The sequence below is a fragment of the Balaenoptera ricei genome, chromosome 1 (genome assembly GCF_028023285.1).
Source record: "Balaenoptera ricei isolate mBalRic1 chromosome 1, mBalRic1.hap2, whole genome shotgun sequence".
Classification (NCBI taxonomy): Eukaryota; Metazoa; Chordata; class Mammalia; order Artiodactyla; family Balaenopteridae; genus Balaenoptera; species Balaenoptera ricei.
In genome coordinates this window covers 119352533-119372847 of record NC_082639.1, presented here as the reverse complement: position 1 = coordinate 119372847, position 20315 = coordinate 119352533, and the positions used below count along the sequence as shown (strand labels likewise).

General features: G+C 37.4%; 1 protein-coding gene across 6 annotated transcripts in view; it reads right to left on the bottom strand.

Annotated features, from left to right (window-relative positions):
* Nucleotides 1–3017: 3017 nt before the first annotated feature.
* The window catches only part of UHMK1 (U2AF homology motif kinase 1), a 105207-nt gene continuing 87909 nt past the window's right edge, over nt 3018–20315 (bottom strand). For 3 of the 6 annotated variants that reach the window (XM_059935152.1, XM_059935187.1, XM_059935178.1), the window contains 6 exons: nt 15210–15403; nt 9685–9825; nt 8705–8893; nt 7529–7579; nt 3873–3939; nt 3018–3591 (listed from right to left, as the gene is read on the bottom strand). In XM_059935152.1, the coding sequence (XP_059791135.1) occupies nt 3499–3591; nt 3873–3939; nt 7529–7579; nt 8705–8893; nt 9685–9825; nt 15210–15403 (735 nt within the window). In that variant the 3' untranslated portion in view covers nt 3018–3498. The remainder of the gene's footprint in view (nt 3592–3872; nt 3940–7528; nt 7580–8704; nt 8894–9684; nt 9826–15209; nt 15404–20315) is intronic. The other 3 variants (XM_059935168.1, XM_059935207.1, XM_059935161.1) reach the window with 2 other exon arrangements.

The window sequence follows — 20315 nt, the reverse complement described above, 5'->3', positions numbered from 1 at the left end:
TTAAAGAATAAAGCTCACAATGGACATATCTATTTAGTTTCTGGCTCAACTATTCTTGCTCTAGGAAACTCTGTTTCTCCCCTAATTTATGTTCTCTTTTTGGTACCATCTCAGAACGTCTGATTAGCCACCCTGAATTCTCTTATGGCAGTGGTTCTCAAATTTGAGTATGCAGCAGAATCACCTGGAGGGCTTGTCAGAACACAGATTTCTGGGCCCCACCCAAAAATGTGTAATGTAGCAATTCTGAGAATTTGCATTTCTAACAAGTTTCCAGGTGATACTGATGTACCTGATCAGGAGACCACACTTAGAAAATTACTGTCACAGATTTTATTAACCCATAACTTGGGCATAACCTGGCAACTTCACACAGGTAAGTGACTCCTTCTTCCCAGAATAATCATCAATCTCCCTTTAATAATCCATTTCTGAATCACAATATACATTTGCATTTTAAGGCAATTAAAGTCAATAAGTCAGAGTAAACATTGAGTGCTTACTAGGGGCAAAACAGGGTTCTGATTACTAAAAACCTCACTGACTTTTCATAATATATGTTAGAATTACTGACGTATGTTTTCTTGTTAGAACATAAACTTCTGACCCCAATTTGAGAAGGGAAATGAGGAGGTTCTTTGTTGAGTTCTGCCACACCAAACTCCAGGTCATAACGATGACCTTTAACTGTTACTGAACTTTTCATTCCTTACATTTTAGTACTATCTTCCCAATGTGTTAAGTGGGTTAATTTTATCTCTTTAAGCAGAATACAAGCTTTGTAAGGAGAGGACCCTATGTTACACTTTTTATCCCTTAGTAGTGCTGGACATGTGATAGGCACTCAACCTTTATTGGCTGACTCATTCATTCATCACTTCCCAACATGCTTTTCCTAAATCGGGGCTCCAAAGAGGATCATGAATTGCAAAAGCATCAGTCTCAGCCAGAGGAAGAACAGATTTCTAGGCCAACTGAATGATTTGTGTTTTAGTCACTCTCCTGGGTTATGCATGATTTCTCCTTGCCTCTTTTTACCTGGATAACTGAGATCTTACTGTACCATGATGAATCATCAAGAGGAAATGCTGGAGATAATTAAGTTAGAGTTAGAAATGAAATCACGTATTACCAGTGACAGCCCAAACTTCTAGGAATAGAAATTGAAAATGGAATTCTTTTTGTTCACCATCCTATAGATAACACTAATAATTCCTTTTTAGACCTCAAAACTGGATCAATTTTGAGAAGCAAGAGAGAAACTGAGGAAAAAGAAATATTCAAATATCATGCTCTATTGGGTTTATACGTTCATTTGTGGCTATCGGCAAAGTTATTAATACATAGCAAGGGTGATTTTGACCAAACTCAGTGATTATTAACTCTCACATAAATTCTACCATGCTGTTGCCAAGTGATTCTAATTCATATTTTGATAAACATTTTACCCAATTCTATATTTGCTGAATTAGAACAATAATCTGAAAAGGACTCATGAAGGTACCTAATGCTATCACTTATAATTTCATGGCTCAGAGGCTCTCCAACTCTTTGCCCTTAATACACCCAGTGTTCCCCAGCCATTGCTCCCCTATAAAACCACTACCACAACCCCATACTGCCAGTGCTCCCCTTCCCTGGCACTATTAGTATGATCTTAAAGATAGGGAGACAGGAAATAGCAGATGAAGGTTCAGAAAAAAGGAAATGAAGCATACCATTCAGATGCTAAAGACTTGGCAGTTCTGTACTCACAATCCATTTTGGAGATTGTTCTGATGAAGAACTCAAACCTCACAACCTTTTGAGAAATGGAACAGATAACAATAGCAAAATTGGGCTGTTATTGAAATAAAAGAGAAAATATGCTAGATAAACTATTTAAGCCTTAACACACACATACAAAAATTTTAAATAGATATAAATATCATACAGTCTTCAAAAAAAAAAAAAAGTGATCCTTAAACTTTGTACTTATAAAGAACAAAAGACCCACCCATGACATTCTATCATGTGACAACTTATCAATGGAAAATAAAATTTACTAATCTCTCCTTTAGACATAATTTTTAGAATTTTTCACTTATCCAGATGTCAATTTTTATGCTTTTGGTCAGTACTTAAAGGCTATATAAAATGCATTTATAAAGGTCAACATTTTTATGCAAACTACATGTTAGACATAGAGAATCCTTACTAACAACCAATGATCTATGGCCCATATTTAAAGAACCACCTTTGTCTTTTTTTTTTTTAAATATGGCATCTTTTTTTAAAAAATATTTATTTGGCTGCACCGGGTCTTAGCTGTGGCATATGGATCTTTAGTCGTGGCGTGTGGGCTCTTTTAGTTGCGGCATGAGTACACTTATTTGCAGCACGCATGTGAGATCTAGTTCCCTGACCAGGGATTGAACCCGGGGCCCCTGCATTGGGGGCGTGGAGTCTTAGCCACCGGACCACCAGGGAAGTCCAAAAACCACCTTTGTCTTTTTAATCCTCTAGCTGAAAACAACAGAACAAAACTGGAATAGTAGTGATTAACTCACCTGGGGAAATGCAGGAATTATATTCTTTTGAAATCCCAAGTGCCACCAAATATTTGAGCAAAAGAGAATAGCCAATGATATACAAGGTTTTTCAACCTTTACAGTTTGGGCCAGATAATTCTTGTTTATAGGTGGTTGTCCTGTGCATTGCAGGATGGGTAGCAATATTCCTGGTCTCTATTCATTAGATGCCAGTACTACTATCCCACCCTCTCAGTTATGACAACAAAAAATGTCTCTAGACATTGCCAAACGTCCCTTGGAGGAGGGCAAAACCATCTCTGGTTGAGGGCCACTATTATAAAGTGATAGGAGGATAAAGTTCAAAATTAGATATTCATTAAAAAAAACTAGAAGATTGCAGCCACAGAGGTATCAATTTGATTTTTTGCATTATCTCAAAGTTTCTCCAAAGATTCACATTTTCCCAATGCAATAATTCCCTCAAGGTACAAATGACACTCCAGAGACAAGAAGAAAAGTTCATTTTATTGTCCAATCATTTTCTTAAAAAAATTTAATTTTTGATAAAATAAAACAAACTTTTAGTACCATAGAAACCTTTCAACATGTACAATGACATATTATTACTATGTACAACTTCAAAAACAAACGCTGCCGGCTCCAAGTAAAGTGATGTTGAACACCCTGACTATACGTAAGCTGTAGGAAATTTCCTGGATGGCCGATGTTTTCCTTAGCTTGGAAAAAAAAGTATACAATTGAAAAATATAAATAAGACCTTCAATCAGCTGAGAATCATAAAAACACTTTCTGAAGTTCAGTCATCTGGATCTTGGGGAATATGTAGTAGTTACGAGAGTTCAACAATTAAAATGAAAGCCTGTGGATACTGAAAACTGAGTACTCCAGGAGAGGTCCTGTAGGTTCACAGTCGGTCTATCAAAAATAAAAGCTATTCTTATTGTGGTGGAACTTGGTATCTGGCTCATATACCATTCTTCACCAGCTCATGGACTCCATTCTCATCAATGATTAAAGGTGCATGGAATTCTTTATCTGCCACATAACTTTCTAGTCCCTAAAAGAAGGGTTGAAATGAAACACAGTTAGAAAATTGGTGGACACTAGTCATGTAATGCTGGACTTAATGGCTATAATAATGATATAAAGCATGAATGCCAAGTTGGGTTGTAATAGGAACTCTCAAAGAGAAGGTTTCTCATTCCCAGGATGAGCTCCTCAGGGCAGGGCCACTGGAAAATGATGTATCTTCTCTAAGGACAACTCTACTTCAACATAAAACAATATCACAATCCAACTTCTAAAAGAATAGGGAAAAAAAGGAAAAAGCAAACTTACTTCTCCAGCATAGGAGATAAGAGGAGAGATTTCACACTGTATTGGTACATCATTGGCATCTTTCAAGCTAAGAAAAAAAATCAGACACGGTAAAGATTCTGCTTCCCATGTTACTTGCCAGAGCGAAGATACAGACCATAACTTCCCTCTGAGAAACCTGCAGATAACAAAATTCTCCTAAACAAACAGAACAGATCCTACCCTCATGATCACTTAATTCCCTGAGGAGTAAGTTAACATGAAATCATCATGGTCCAAAAGACACTCTCTGGGGTAATCACCAGTAGCTCTTCAAATTACTTCACCAACATTGATATACTTATCCCCTAATGTACATATCATTTTTTATCATTTCCAAATTTTAAGTTCATAGAGAAGGGACTAGTTACTGAGTATACACTGTGCCCAGGCCCACTGCGAGGCATTTTGAATCCTTCGTATTTCATTTTAACCCCTGCCACAGCCTTGCATGTTACGCACTAATGTTGACCGACATTCTAAAGCTGCACTGTCCAAGACAGTGGCCACTAGCCACATACGGTTATTTAAACTTAGATTAATTAAAATTTTTAAAATTAATTAAAAATTTAAAATTCAGTCCCTCAGTCATAATAACCACACTTCAAGTGCTCTGTAGCCATGAATGGCTAATGACTACCAAATTGGATAGCACAGATATAGAACATTTCCTTCATTACAGAAAATTCCATTGGAGTAAAAGGTCAGTTAAATTATTTCCCAGTACAGCCCAAATCTCCTAGATTAGCTGAGCTGATTTATTCAATGTTTCAAGGTGCTTCTCGGTTACTTTCACCAAGGTCCCTTTTTTAAGAGCTAAGGCAGAATGCACCCAAGTGAAGGCAAGGCCAAAGTCACCACTTGCTTCCTCTAGATCACGTTCTAACATTTACAGCCACCTGCGATCCTGAGTTTCTAAATTACGTAACACAAAAGTCAATAAATAGTGCTTTTAATATGTTTAAAGTCACTAACTTCGAGGTTTTTCACCATTTCAAGAATTTTACCAGTAAGATACAGGGCACACAAAAATCTAGTCTTTTGTGGGCTCAAACCATAGTTGTCCTGTGTTTTACCAAATATGTAGTCTGAAGCTTTGGTGGAGTCAATAAAATCAGAGGGCTTCTGAGGTTAGCCACACCCAGTCTTTCTGTCAACAGAACCATTTACTGAGCCTTCAAGGCACTCTATACCCTACTCCAACTCACTTGTCCTGCTACTTCCCACTCAAACCAGGCCAGACACATGCACTTTAGATTATTCCAAGTCATTCTCAACTACGGTCCCTTTAACTATCCAAATCATACCCACCCTCCAAGACATAACTCAAGCCCCAACCTTCCTTTGACCACTGCATTTCATAGTGATTGCTCTCATTCATTTATTTATAAAAAAATAAATAAATTTATTAGACATGTGGTAAGTCACTGCCTCCTAGGGTAATTATTATTTATACCACACATTTAACACATAAACACATACTGCCTGATGATGTTACTTAACTTTTATGCATGTGCATCTTGAATCTCCCAGTAGGCTGTAAGAAATGACTTATATCTCTTGTGTAAGCTACTTCAGCACCTGGGATACTGACAGTACCTGAAGGTAGGTGTGCAGGCCTACAAACGCTTGCTGGCTGAATGAATAAACGAACTATGAGGGTAGATGGATGGCAGACTAATTCAGGTAAAAGATGAACTAAAAGATGGAGCACATATCTCTCCAGCCAGAGATGTAGATATGTATCAGATTCTATCAAAAGAGCTCAAGAGATCTGGTCCAGACCCTCTGGGGCAGCTTGGAGTCCTACAAAACCAAATGGGAAAATGAGGACCCATTCCACTGATAAGATGTATATAGCCCAGCCCCACCTGAACCCCTAAAGGATCTGGTGTGCCAGGAACTAAAGGTGTTTTTGAACCGGAGGAACACATAGCCGACCTGAATATAACTTCCCTTCTAGTACCACAAAGATACCAAAAAAAAAACTAAGAAAGTTGGATGCCGGAGAGGAGAAAAGAGAGGAGCTCCCGTCACCAAATGTAAAATCTCAGGAGATACGCAAATCAGCCCCAAACAGCGCTGTTCCCCAATTCTTTAGTCAAGCATCCTTCTGGTAGCTAACACTGTTGAGTAGGTATTCAGGTAAAAAATAAAAATAATGTCATTTTGTCAAAATTCAGCATCCTTGCTTCCATTCTTTCAGAATACCTCCAAGCTGTTTCTTCCCTCTTTTATAAAAAATACTTTCTTTTCATCTCTCATTTTTAAGTAATCTTTTTCTACTCTATGAGGGCATCCTTTAGTGCTAAGAATTTCAGCAGGACCTATTTCTAATTCCATGATCTCATTTGGGGCCAAACTTTGATTTCAGTTTAACTATTCAACAAAAGGTTAAAATGAAGTAAATGGGGATGGGGGGAGTGTGAAATAAAAGAACCCAAACAAGAACTAAATAATGTTTAAAACTTTTCGTATCTTAACTGAGATAGCTGGATGTTGTTTTCGGTTGTATAATTAAGAAGCTGTTTCACTTCACAGGTTAAAAGCTGTGGTTCAATCAGAAGGAAATTTAGGGTCAAAAATTTATTTTTTTAATTGTAAAAGCAGCTTGCTTCCACATATTAAAAACGATGGATGGGACAGAAAATGACAAAGGGCGCTGCGTTCCAGCTGCCATGGCATGAGGGGCAATAGTTAGCTATGGCTGCTGTAAGAAACTAGCCAGCTCTGTGAGTCCACTTCCTTGTCTCCAGGGCCACATCCCAGAAACACTGACACTCACAGGGACTTGTCTCTACAGGGCAAGGATGAGTGGCACAGGCAGGAAAAAATACACAGATGAAACTGACATCACTGCTACTCTGTTTCTGAGAAAACTCCCATCTCCAGATCCTTGGCTCTGTACACATTTCCCAAATAATCTTAAAAACTTAAAATTCAAATGAAACCTTATTACTTTTAAAGTATAACAAGAATACCAAGCTGTCTCTTTAGCTATAAAGATAATGGCTTTTTCAAACTCTGTCAGTACCCAAATGAGAGAGGATACATGTTACTTCTAGCTAAAAATTATCAACCATTAAGACAAAAAGATACTTTCTTTAGGAGCAGGGAATAACTGACTAAAATTAACACAGAGAGACCAAAAATGGAGCTGTTACTATGAGAATAAATCAAAAGAACAGTTTTCTCCACATTAAGAGCCATCAAATATGTCAGGAGCAGTTAGCCTTTATACTGACAGCATATATCCAGTTTGATAAGACACATCTGCAGAATGTTATTTTTATCTAGCTTATGCTAAAAGGGGTACGCTGGGATCCAAATTTGTTCTCCCTGGCCTGTAACCTGCTCTAGATTTTATCTTTTACTTGTTAACTTGTCACTACAGGCTCAAATACCTATGGTCAAATTCTTTAGAAAAGCATTCTCCCCATTTCCAGCATGCACTGAGATTCTGAGTTAGTGTCATCCAGCAAGATACCTGCCACCAAATAAGCAGTACCCCCACCAAAGCTTCAACCATCCACCCCCCAGACCACCAAAAGGCAGAGAGCACTAAACTACAATGCCAGTTAGTATGGAGGGAAGCACAGCCCCATCACCATGCACTGCAGGCAGGCTGGTATATTTACTTGTGATTGACATCAGCTGTGACGGTCTCTGACTTTCCATTTGTAGCACTGCTATGTAGGAATAAATAAGCATTAATGGGAATGGAAACATACCAAACAATAGAAATGAAGTGGAACTGCAAAATATACTTGACTGAAAGGCATGTATTTATGGTAAATTATAAACTTGGCAAAGGAGATCTGAGGGGGTAAAAAAAACAAAAAACAAAAAACTCAATGGTCAAAGATGAAGCATGAGGACAATCTGACATGCCACAGAGCAAGCCTGTTGACAAGACAGAACCTGAAAGTAGCCTTGGACTGCGACACAGTCTACCACTGCTCCTTCTTGTAAAAACACAGTTATGGACCAGTAAGTTCCAATGCCCAATGTTCTAACCTTTACCAAGGCATTCTAGTGCTTTTGTGCATACAAACAGTCTTTTTATCCCTTAAGAATATAAATTATATGGCAGAATGTTTTTTACAAAAGTATAGAAACATCGAATGATTTAGAAAGGGGGAATTCTAGGTGCCAAAAGAGGTTTTATCAAAAAACATAAGACGTAGCTTAAAAGTCCTTTATCTCACATTTGAATAGCTCCAAGGATCTTCTTTTTTTTTTTTTAATTCTAAAATCCTAAAACGTTTCCAAAGTTGGAGTATCAGTGAATGTAAGCAGCATGCACATCCGTTCCTGGCACCTCCCTCAGCAATCTGAAAGTGCCATGGTGAGAACTGAAGTACGCCTATGTCTCATAGGCAGCCTGTGGGTGGCAGGTCTTTTGAGGGTTGGAGGGCAGGGGCTCGTAGATAGCACTTAAGTGAGGCCACAGATATACGGGCAGCAAAAATCAATCCTCTTGCGCTGTGGCACAGTGGCTTCTGATGGAATTTAACCATGGGGCACACCAGAAGAATTACCTTCTGACCATTATTCAGTAGGAGTCATTTCACTGACACAGTAGAGAGGCATCCAAAAAACCAAGAGCTTTAGAAGATTCCTCTTTAAGGGGAAGTAAAGCTATTGTTCTCTTTGTAATGGGCCAAGCCTTCATTACTTCACATCAGGATCTGCCCACATCAATACTTTGCTTTTTTAAAAGTTCTAGGAATACATCAGAGATAGAGGAGAAAGAAGTCCAAGAGGAGAAGCCCAGGAAGCATCCACACAAAAGAGAAAAGGCATCGACCTACCGCGGAATTGCAGGGAGTCGAGAGCCATTTTCATCTATGAAGTGGCCCCCGGCATTGAGGACCCAGCAATGATGGAGGGACATCAAAGCGTGCCTTGCAGTAGTGGGGTTGTCCTTCCCGTTCTGACTGTCTGCATTCTTCAGCGGGGAAAACTCATCTTCCCGTAATACTTCATACACCACAAACTTCCTAGAGTAGAACCATACAAACACTGCTTTATTATGAAATAAAACTGTGCACACAGCTTCTGACTCCTCTCTATATAGCTAAGCCTTTGGTCTTCAATTACAGTCTCTCTTAATCCAATTTCAAACGAATGCTGAAAGAAATAATGTTCATCCCTGGATGAAATGAAGTTGGAATTCTCTTCTCTCTGCAAAATGAAAAATTATTTCCACCCCCAACAATAAAATACTTCATCTTAAGTCAGATTAGAAATCTTAATACAGAAAGATCATATTAGTATCTATTCTGGAACAAAAAAACAGGCAAAAAGGATGATTTAGAAACGTATATAGGAAGATGACTCTTCTGCATTTTCATATTGGTCAAATTCTGAGACACAAATCTCAACATCAATGTGATCTTTAACAGAGAGCTATATAAGATAAAAACATGTTCACTGAAACATCTACTCATAGATCAGTAAGACATCCTAAACACAAAATGGGCCAATTCTCTATCTCAACCTTTTCTGTCTCTCAGCCAAAATAAGTGACTTTAACAATTTTGCAGGAGAGCCAGATAATAAACTAACTGAAATTTTTAAAAAATTACTCACAGGCAACTCAAACCATATTCTTGGATTGGTGGTTTCACACTAGAGGATGATAATGAGTCAAGACTATACACTCACAAGCATAATGCCATAACTGACATATATGCTGTCAACTGTTTTCTGAAAAGAGTGTCCTGCGTAGAAGAGTAAAGGGCAACATTTCAAGACATACTTAATCTTACTGATGCTATTCAAAACATACTTTGCAAACTGGAAGATGTCAAAGACAAATTTTTCCATCTTTATTCCATTTGGTTTGTCTGGCTTAATTAACTGCCCCTGGGAATCCACATATGGAATCTTCTTTTGAGCCACATGGTGCTGCAACTGAGGTTCATAAATACTAAGTAGGAAAAGAAAAAAAAAAAATAATAATCACTTTCTAAATTTAAAATGCCAGAGAATCTGATAATCATACTCAGGAGCAAACGCACCAACAATGAGTTCTAAGATTTCAAAGGGAAGAGCATTTGTTAAATTTCAGTTCATGTTTAAATATTAAATGAATAGATTTCCCTATTCATTTCCTTAAATTAAAAAAAATCAAATCATGATCTCCAAAATAAAAAAATACACACACAGCTCACACCAACATCTCTCCCATGATTTCCATGTCTTTTATAAAATGTTCCACTCTTCGTCCCAACTTTCCCAACTGAGATACCATCAAATGTTAGATGGAAAGATGAGTATTTATAATTACTTTGGATGAATTAATAACACAACTACAAAAAGCATAGTGGAATGAGAAATATTTTGGAACTGGAGTTGAAATTCTAAAGTAAAGCTGAAAATGGACATCAAAAGAAAGCTGGAGTAGCAATTCTCATATCAGACAAAATAGACTTTAAAGACTATTACAAAAGACAAAGAAGGACACTACAAAATGATCAAGGGATCAATCCAAGGAGACGATATAACAATTGTAAAAATTTATGCACCCAACATAGGAGCACCTCAGTACATAAGGCAAATGCTAACAGCCATAAAAGGGGAAATCGACAATATCACAATAATAGTAGCAGACTTCGGCTTCCCTGGTGGCGCAGTGGTTGAGAATCTGCCTGCCAATGCAGGGCACACGGGTTCGAGCCCTGGTCTGAGAAGATCCCACATGCCACGGAGCAACTAGGCCCGTGAGCCACGATTGCTGAGCCTGCGCATCTGGAGCCTGTGCTCCACAACAAGAGAGGCCGTGACGGTGAGAGGCCTGCGCACCGCGATGAAGAGTGGCCCCCGCTTGCCACAACTAGAGAAAGCCCTCGCACAGAAACGAAGACCCAACACAGCCAAAAATAAATTAATTAATTAATTAAAAAAAAAATAGTAGCAGACTTTAACACCGCACTTTCACCAATGGACAGATCATCCAAAATGAAAAAAAATAAGGAAACACAAGCTTTAAATGACACACTGAACAAGATGGACATGACTGATATTTATGACATTCCATCCAAAAACAACAGAATACACTTTCTTCTCAAGTGCTCATGGAACATTCTCCAGGATAGGCCATATCTTGGTCACAAATCAAGCCTTGGTAAATTTAAGAAAACTGAAATCATATCAAGAATCTTTTCCAACCACAATGCTATGAGACTAGATATCAATTACAGGAAAAAAACTGTAAAAAAATACAAACACATGGAAGCTAAACAATACGCTGCTAAATAACCAAGAGATCACTGATGACATCAAACACAAAATCAAAAAATACCTAGAAACAAATGACAATGAAAAGATAACAACCCAGAACCTATGGGATGCAGCAAAAGCAGTCCTAAGAGGGAAGTTTATAGCAATACAGTCCTACCTCAAGAAACAAGAAAAATCTCAAATAAACAACTTAACCTTACACCTAAAGCAATAGAGAAAGAAGAACAAAAAAACCCAAAGTTAACAGAAGGAAAGAAATCATAAAGATCAGATCAGAAATAAATGAAAAAGAAATGAAGGAAACAACAGCAAAGATCAATAAAACTAAAAGCTGGTTCTTTGAGAAGGTAAACAAAATTGATAAACCATTTGCCAGACTCATCAAGAAAAAAGAGAGAAGACTAAAATCAACAGAATTAGAAATGAAAAAGAAAAATAACAACTGACACTGAAGAAACACAAAGGATCATGAGAGATTACTACAAGCAATTATATGCCGATAAAATGGACAAACTGGAAGAAATGGACAAATCCTCAGTAAAGCACAACCTTCTGAGGCTGAACCAGGAAGAAATAGAAAATATAAACAGACCAAACACAAGCACTGAAATTAAAACTGTGATTAAAAGTCTTCCAATTAACAAAAGTCCAGGACCAGATGGCTTCACAGGTGAATTCTACCAAACATTTAGAGAAGAGCTAACACCTAACTCTTCCAAAATATAGCAGAGGAATACTCCCAAACTCATTCTATGAGGCCACCATCATCCTGATACCCAAACCAGACAACGATATCACGAAAAAAGAAAACTACAGGTCAATAACACTGATGAACATAGATGCAAAAATCTTCAACAAAATACTAGCAAACAGAATCCAACAGCACATTAAAAGGATCATACACCATGATCAAGTGGGGTTTATCCCAGGAATGCAAGGATTCTTCAATATACACAAATCAATCAATGTGATACACAATATTAACAAACTGAAGGACAAAAACCATATGATAATCTCAATAGATGCAGAAAAAACTTTTGCCAAAATTCAACACCCATTTATGATAAAAACTCTCCAGAAAGTAGGCACAGAGGTAACCTACCTCAACATAATAAAGGCCATATATGATAAACCCATAGCCAACATCGTTCTCAATGGTGAAGAACTGAAAACATTTCCTCTAAGATCAGGAACAAGACAAGGTTGCCCACTCTCACCACTATAATTCAACATAGTTTTGGAAGTTTTAGCCACAGCAATCAGAGAAGAAAAAGAAGTAAAAGGAATCCAAATTGGAAAAGAAGAAGTAAAACTGTCACTGTTTGCAGATGACATGATACTATACATAGAGAATCCTAAAGATGCTACCAAAAAACTACTGGAGCTAATCAATGAATATGGTAGAGTAGCAGGATACAAAATTAATGCACAGAAATCTCTTGCATTCCTATACACTAATGATGAAAAATCTGAAAGAAAAATTAAGGAAACACTCCCATTTACTACTGCAACAAAAAGAATAAAATACCTAGGAATAAACCTACCTAAGGAGACAAAAGACCTGTATACAGAAAACTATAAGACACTGATGAAAGTAATTAAAGATACAAATAGATGGAGAGATATACCATGTTCTCGGATTAGAAGAAACAACATTGTGAAAATGACTATACTACCCAAAGCAATCTACAGATTCAATGCAATCCCTATCACACTACCAACTGCATTTTTCACAGAACTAGAATAAAAAATTTCACAATTTGTATGGAAACACAAAAGACCCTGAATAGCCAAAGCAATCTTGAGAAAGAAAAACGGAGCTGGAGGAATCAGCCTCCTGGACTTCATACTATACTACAAAGCTACAGTAATCAAGGCAGTATGGTACTGGCACAAAAACAGAAATATAGACCAGTGGAACAGTATAGAAAGCCCAGAGATAAACCCACACACCTATAGTCACCTTATCTTTGATAAAGGAGGCGAGAGAATACAATGGAGAAAAGACAGCCTCTTCAATAAGTGGTGCTGGGAAAACTGGACAGCTACATGTAAAAGAATGAAATCAGAACACTTCCTTACATAAAAATAAAACTCCAAATGGATTAAAGGCCTAAATGTAAGGCCAGACACTATAAAACTCTTGCAGGAAAACATAGGCAGAACACTCTATGACATAAGTCACAGCAAGATCCTTTTTGACCCACCTCCTAGAGAAATGGAAATAAAAACAAACAAATGGGATCTAATGAAACTTAAAAGCTTTTGCACAGCAAAGGAAACTACAAACAAGATGAAAAGACAACCTTCAGAATGGGAGAAAATATTTGCAAACGAAGCAACTGACAAAGGATTAATCTCCAAAATATACAAGCAGCTTATGCAGCTCAATATCAAAAAACCAAACAACCCAATCCAAAAATGCACAGAAGACCTAAATAGACATTTCTCCAAAGAAGATAAGTAGATTGCCAACAAACACATGAAAAGATGCTCAACATCACTAATCATTAGAGAAATGCAAATCAAAACTACAATGAGGTATCACCTCACACAGGTCAGAATGGCCATCATCAAAAAATCTACAAACAATAAATGCTGGAGAGGGTGTGGAGAAAAGGGAACCCTCTTGCATTGTTGGTGGAATGTAAATTGATACAGCCACTATGGAGAACAGTATGGAGGTTCCTTAAAAAACTAAAAATAGAACTACCATACGACCCAGCAATCCCACTACTGGGCATATACCCTGAGAAAACCATAATTCAAAAAGAGTCTTGTACCACAATGTTCACTGCAGCACTATTTACAATAGCCAGGACATTGGAAGCATCCTAAGTGTTCATCAACAGATGAATGGATAAAGAAGATGTGACACATATATACAATGGAATATTACTCAGCCATAAGAAGAAACAAAATTGAGTTATTTGTAGTGAGGTGGATGGACCTAGAGTCTGTCATACAGGGCGAATTAAGTCAGAAAGAGAAAAACAAATATCGTATGCTAACACATATATATGGAATCTGAAAAAAAAAAAAAATGGTTCTGATGAACCGAAGGGCAGGACAGGAATAAAGACACAGACATACAGAATGGACTTGAGGACACGGGGAAGGTGAAGGGTAAACTGGGACGAAGTGAGAGAGTGGCATGGACAGATATACACTACCAAATGTAAAATAGATAGCTAGTGGGAAGCAGCCGCATAGCACAGGGAGATCAGCTCGGTGCTTTGTGACCACCTAGAGGGGTGGGATAAGGAGGGTGGGAGGGAGACACAAGAGGGAGGGGAAATGGGGATATACATATGCATATAGCTGATTCACTTTGTTATACAGCAGAAACTAACACAACACTGTAAAGCAATTATACTCCAGTAAAGATGTTAAAAAAAAAGTAAAGCTGAGTAACTTTTTAAAAAGTAGATAGTCATCTTAAATGTCTAAAAAGCAATCAAGTGAAGAATCAGATATTGAGAATGTCCTTCATTTAAAAATCTGGTGTGATAAAATAGCTCTTATTTTATCCTTAGTTGGCACTACTATGCTGATTTCCATCCTTGTCTCACGTTCTTTTTTCTTTACTTTCTAATGCACTAGTTCCTAAATGCTAGTCTGAGAACCAGCTAAATTAAATGGTGTGGGCAGCTTGTTAAAAATACAGGTGTCTGCATCGACCTCCAGAAATTCTGATTCAGTAGATGTAGGCTAGACATCTGTTATTTTTTAAGGTTTCCAGTTGTGGTAGAGAGGGTATTCCCTTTCTTATTCTTTGCTTCTCCAGAACCTAGCACAGTTGGAGGGAGGGAAGTAAGAGAAGAAGGAGAACTGCTTTGGACTCCAGTTAATGCACTGAGGAGAATGGGCTACTACAAATTTGCACTCGATGATATATCTTACTAAAAACAACTACAATGTCAGGTAAAATTCCATTTGATAAAGATGATCCTCAGAAGGGAAGATGAATCATGTACGATATGGACTTGAAGTTTCTTCCTACTTCTCAAGTGACTTAGCTTCGGATTAACAATAAATAAAAAATTTTAAAAGCCCCCATCTTGCCCATACTTGACAACATCTCTCAGAAACGGTACAGTGAAGAAATGGTTGGCAATGTTCCCCGCATTGAACAGCAGTCGTCCATCTGAGCTTCTTTTTTGAGCTGTAGACAGAGAAATCTCACTATATTCCACCACCTGGTATACTCCATCCACTCGGCAAACCACTCCAACTGGTTCTGTAGGGTTCGTTTTCTCTACCACCTGCCCACCAAACGAAGACAACAGTAGAGAAAGAAATTTAATCAGGCGCTGCATTGGAGATCTGTCATTTTCCAAGACCACATTTACAATTTTACTTACTTTATCTTTAAGGTATTAAGTCAAGAGGAATCTTTAGATAATCATCTATCTGGGAAGAGGTGAACTATCTCCCTCCTATTTATCATCTAACTAAACTGTAGAGTAGAAATTCCATCATACACATAGGGCCCAGAAGAAATCACATGGGACTGGGAATAACTAAATGAGTCTACGTCCCCCCGAATATGTTTTTTTTTTTAAAGTATTTGTTTATTTATTTATTTTTGGCTGTGTTGGGTTTTCGTTTCTGTGCGAGGGCTTTCTCTAGTTGCAGCAAGTGGGGGCCACTCTTCATCGTGGTGCGCAGGCCCCTCACTATGGAGGCCTCTTGTGTTGCGGAGCACAGGCTCCAGACACGCAGGCTCAGTAGTTGTGGCTCACGGGCCTAGTTGCTCCGCGGCATGTGGGATCTTCCCAGACCAGGGCTCGAACCCGTGTCCCCTGCATTGGCAGGCAGATTCTCAACCACTGTGCCACCAGGGAAGCCCCCGACTGTTTTTATTTTTGAATTTATCCTTAACCACACTCAACTACTTTGAGAATAAATGAAACAAAATCTGAGATTCACAAAAGAAGTAAGGCATTTTGCCTCTCATTTTGTACTGCACAAATCATTATTTCATTTGAAAATGGTGTTTCTTTCATTTTCATTCATGAATACAGAAAATTCCTTATTTTTCAGGGACTTGGCTAGGAGGTAGGAGGGTTAGAGCGGGCAGGTCAAAGGGTTCCCACTCCAACTTCAATCAGAAAAGCCCACTCATATTTACGTTTTGCAGGCTAGGTTTTGTTTGAAGTAAGAGGTTCTATGCTTTTTTTAAAAGTCTGAAAACCAGTGATTTGATAATCTAGCAAAGACTCTAGGATGATCAGAGAGCTGAGAGAAAAGTATTTGGTCAAAATCAGAGGGAAAACATAAGATTATGTAATTTTAAAAAACCTCACAGGTGATTCTGATACCCCACTACCCTAAGCATATATCACTGACTTAAATTAAGTGTTTAGAATAAAATTACAAAACAACTGTATGCAATGCACTAATAGAAAACTCAAGCCTCAGATGAGATGAATATCCAGCAGAAGAATCAAACAATTAAAATATATGAAGATATTGTTTTTGCCCTGTTCGATTAACAATTCAGCATACTCCAGAGTATTTTGAAAAATCTGTCCCCACTTTGAAAAGTCTATCCAAACTATATATGAAATTGTATCAATAAAATGAAAGCTTTTCTTCAGCAACTGATTTCTTAAAATAAATACAGCCAGTGGCAGTCCCTTCCAGACAACTAAAGCCACTATTGAGCACTTGGTTTACACTGCAATTAGAGATATAGGCACTGAGTGTAGCTCAGTGAGGCTGGGCTACTGGATATGTAGGCCTGCTGTGTAGTTTCACTGTTTGCTGCCCTGAAAGGAGTACAGTATTCAATGAAAAGAAACCTTCTACCACAGAAGTGGATTAAACTGGAGGGAAACATACAGCAAAATTATTTAAACCAATCATGGACCTATTTGCAATTCTAGTCTATCACTTCACATTCTCTACAGTAGGTATCTCAGTAGACAGGGAATCTGGAATAGATTCCTCCCATTCCCATTAAAACACACACACACAAGGTTTGTTTTCCTATCACTTCTATACAACCCTACTCCTAACCAGCCATGGAAAATAAAAATAAGCACATTCACACTTTACTTCCCAAGTGTTAATCTGCCAGTAAAAGGTTTACTTTTATAACAACTATGAACCTCTAAATACTATAAAAGTCCAGATTACAAAAGAAAGCATTTGTAAAGTACATGAAGTTGGAAGTCAGTTTATATTCTACAGAAAAGATTTACAGCATAAAATTAAGAGGTCTCTTGATTTCCTACAAGTTAAATCCTGAAAAGCTGAGTTCAAAGTAACACTTTAACCTCAAAGTTACTGCAACTGCTTTACAAAATTATCTTTTCTTTTTTTAAACATTTTTTAAAGGAATTTTTTTCTTTCTTTTTTTAAAATTTATTTTATGTATTTATTTATTTATTTTTGGCTGCATTGGGTCTTCATTGCTGCGTGTGGGCTTTCTCTAGTTGCGGTGAGCGGGGGCTACTCTTTTTTGCGGTATGTGGGCTTCTCATTGCGGTGGCTTCTCTTGCTGCGGAGCACAGGCTCTAGGCACGCGAGCTTCAGTAGTTGTGGCTCGCGGGCTCTAGAGCGCAGGGTCAGTAGTTGTGGCGCACAGGCTTAGTTGCTCCGCGGCATGTGGGATCTTCCGGGACCAGGGATCAAACCCATGTCCCCTGCACCGGCAGGTGGATTCTTAACCTCTGTGCCACCAGGGAAGCCCTAAAATTATCTTTAATTCACAATCATTCCTACTCTCTCAGCTATGTACTTTTGTAAACCACTCCACTAAGTCTTTTCTCAAGGCTCTCACTCCATAAAAAATACTCAATTCACCAAGACAGGAGCCTATTAAAGAATTAAAAAAGAATTCCCTGCATAGAATTCTACTACACACTATGAATCACTCCCTAATTTAGGTGTTTTTAAAAATATATTTTAACATCTTGATTTTTTAAATTAAAAGGGTGGGAGGACAGATTACATAAATGGTTTCTACTATTTCTAAAAGTTTTTAACATATACCAGTCTTGTAATATTTCGGTTCCATCTGAATATGTATTTATGCATTCACTGAGTGACTATTACATTATATGCCAGACACAGAACTAAGCAGGAAGACTGAGGCAGGATTTGTCCTAGAGGATCCAGGGGAAATGGAGAAGAGAGAATGGTTATATTTACATCCCTGTATGATTAATATACTCATAAAAGTTGGCACACCAATTCAACATTTTTTTGAGCTGCCAGCAAAAACATAATTAATGTAAAGAATTTGGCTTTATAAATGTGATATAATACTAAAACTAAGAGTTGGGAAACAGTTCTAATCCTGCCTCTGCTAATGTGATGAAGGACCCTGAGCCTGGAACTTATTTAGTACTGGAACTCAGAGTGCTCATTTCTGAGATCAAAGGGGTTGACCAGATAGATGATCTCTGAGGTCCCTTGCAGGTTCAACATTCTCTAATCATTTAGAATTTAAATTGATTCTGAAGCTCAGAGAAGTAAAATTTTAAGTTTCTATTTTAGAAAGAAGAGTGACACCAAGTGGAACAAAGTCAGAAATACAGTTTTGTTTTGTTTTTTAAAGCTTAGTAGCTACGTAATTAAAATCCAATGCACTATTTCTATTACAGTTTAGTAGCTATTTACAATACAGCACAGATACTCATAGAGTACTGAAATGGATAGGGGTCTTCAATCAATGAACTAAACCAACCCTTTACTTTCAGAGTCAGGAGGAGTCTTCTTAGGTCTACCAGCTTAATCTCTCAAAACTTGTACTAGTAAATTTAAGACTTCAGCTTCTATGACTTTGCATTAGATTTGTAGATTAATTTTGAGAGAAATGACATCTTTATAATAGAAAATTTCCAACCAAGGATATGATATGTCTCTTATGGCAGCTCTTCTTTTTAAATTCATATATTTAAAATTTATACGTAGTTTAATTTGTTTTTGTCAGAAGCCTATACGGTTTTGGCTTCTGGGAAATAGGTCTTCCCTTCATGTCGATTATAAAATTATTCTAACACAACACTGTAAATCAACTAAACTCAAATAAAAAAATAAAAATAAATAAAATTATTCTAAACTTTCTTCTATCATCTTTATGGTTTTTTACTTGGTAATGCATTTGAAATTGATTTTGGTATGAGCTCTGAGGGAGACATCTTACTTTATTTTTAGCCAGTTATCCCATTCATTTCCCCCCAATGAGTTGAAATGCCATTCTTACGTGAGTTTGTTTCTGACTGATCTGTTCCATTAACCTGTCATTCTATTCTGGTTTCAGTACGACACTCCTAGTTACTTTTTATTTACAACCCATTTTAATATCTGATAGAGTGTCTTCAACCCTCTTCCTTCCTTATCATCATCTTTTTTCAACATCTTCCTGGTCATCTTTACAATCTAAACTTTATTTATTTATTCTAAACTTTACAATCATTTTGTCCAATGTCCCCAAAATAGTCTCACTGGGATTTTGACCAGGATTGTGTTACACTTTAATTCTGTGAGATCTGATACCTTTACAGATTTCCAGGAAAGTAATATTTACATTAATATTTTCAAATCTTCCGAAGTGTTTTTAAGGTCTTTCATGTCATAAAGGCAAGTCTCTTATATTATCATCTATGCAACTAAAAAAAATGCTAAAAAGAACTATGCCAAGGACAGCTGTATTATATGGCATTACAAACCTCCCTCTGTCTCAATATCAGTATGTTTGTGGTCATTCAAGCAGTTATTTAATCTCTTTAATTGTCCTTATCCCCTATCTGCATATTTCCATCTTATTCACAAGACTACCATGAGTTACCTTGTCAAATGCCTTACTGAAGTCTACATCTGCTATTTCTACCATATTTCCTTTACCTACTACTCCAGTAACTTTGTCATAGGAAGAAACTGGGTTAATCTGATCATATACAACTTGATATTAATGAATCCAACAACTTGATATTAATAAGCCCATCCCAGGCCTAGTGATGACCATTCACTTTCCCAGGTACTTACAAATCATCCTCGCATATTTTAAACTCTTACTTGTGATGGACTAAGCATACATCATTACTTCTAGAATCAAATGTTGCCAATTTAAGAAAAAAAGTGGGTGCGGGATAGTTTAGTTACTTTGGAAGATGAATGGTTCTAAAATATCCAAATCACCCTAATAAATCTAGTTTGACTCCT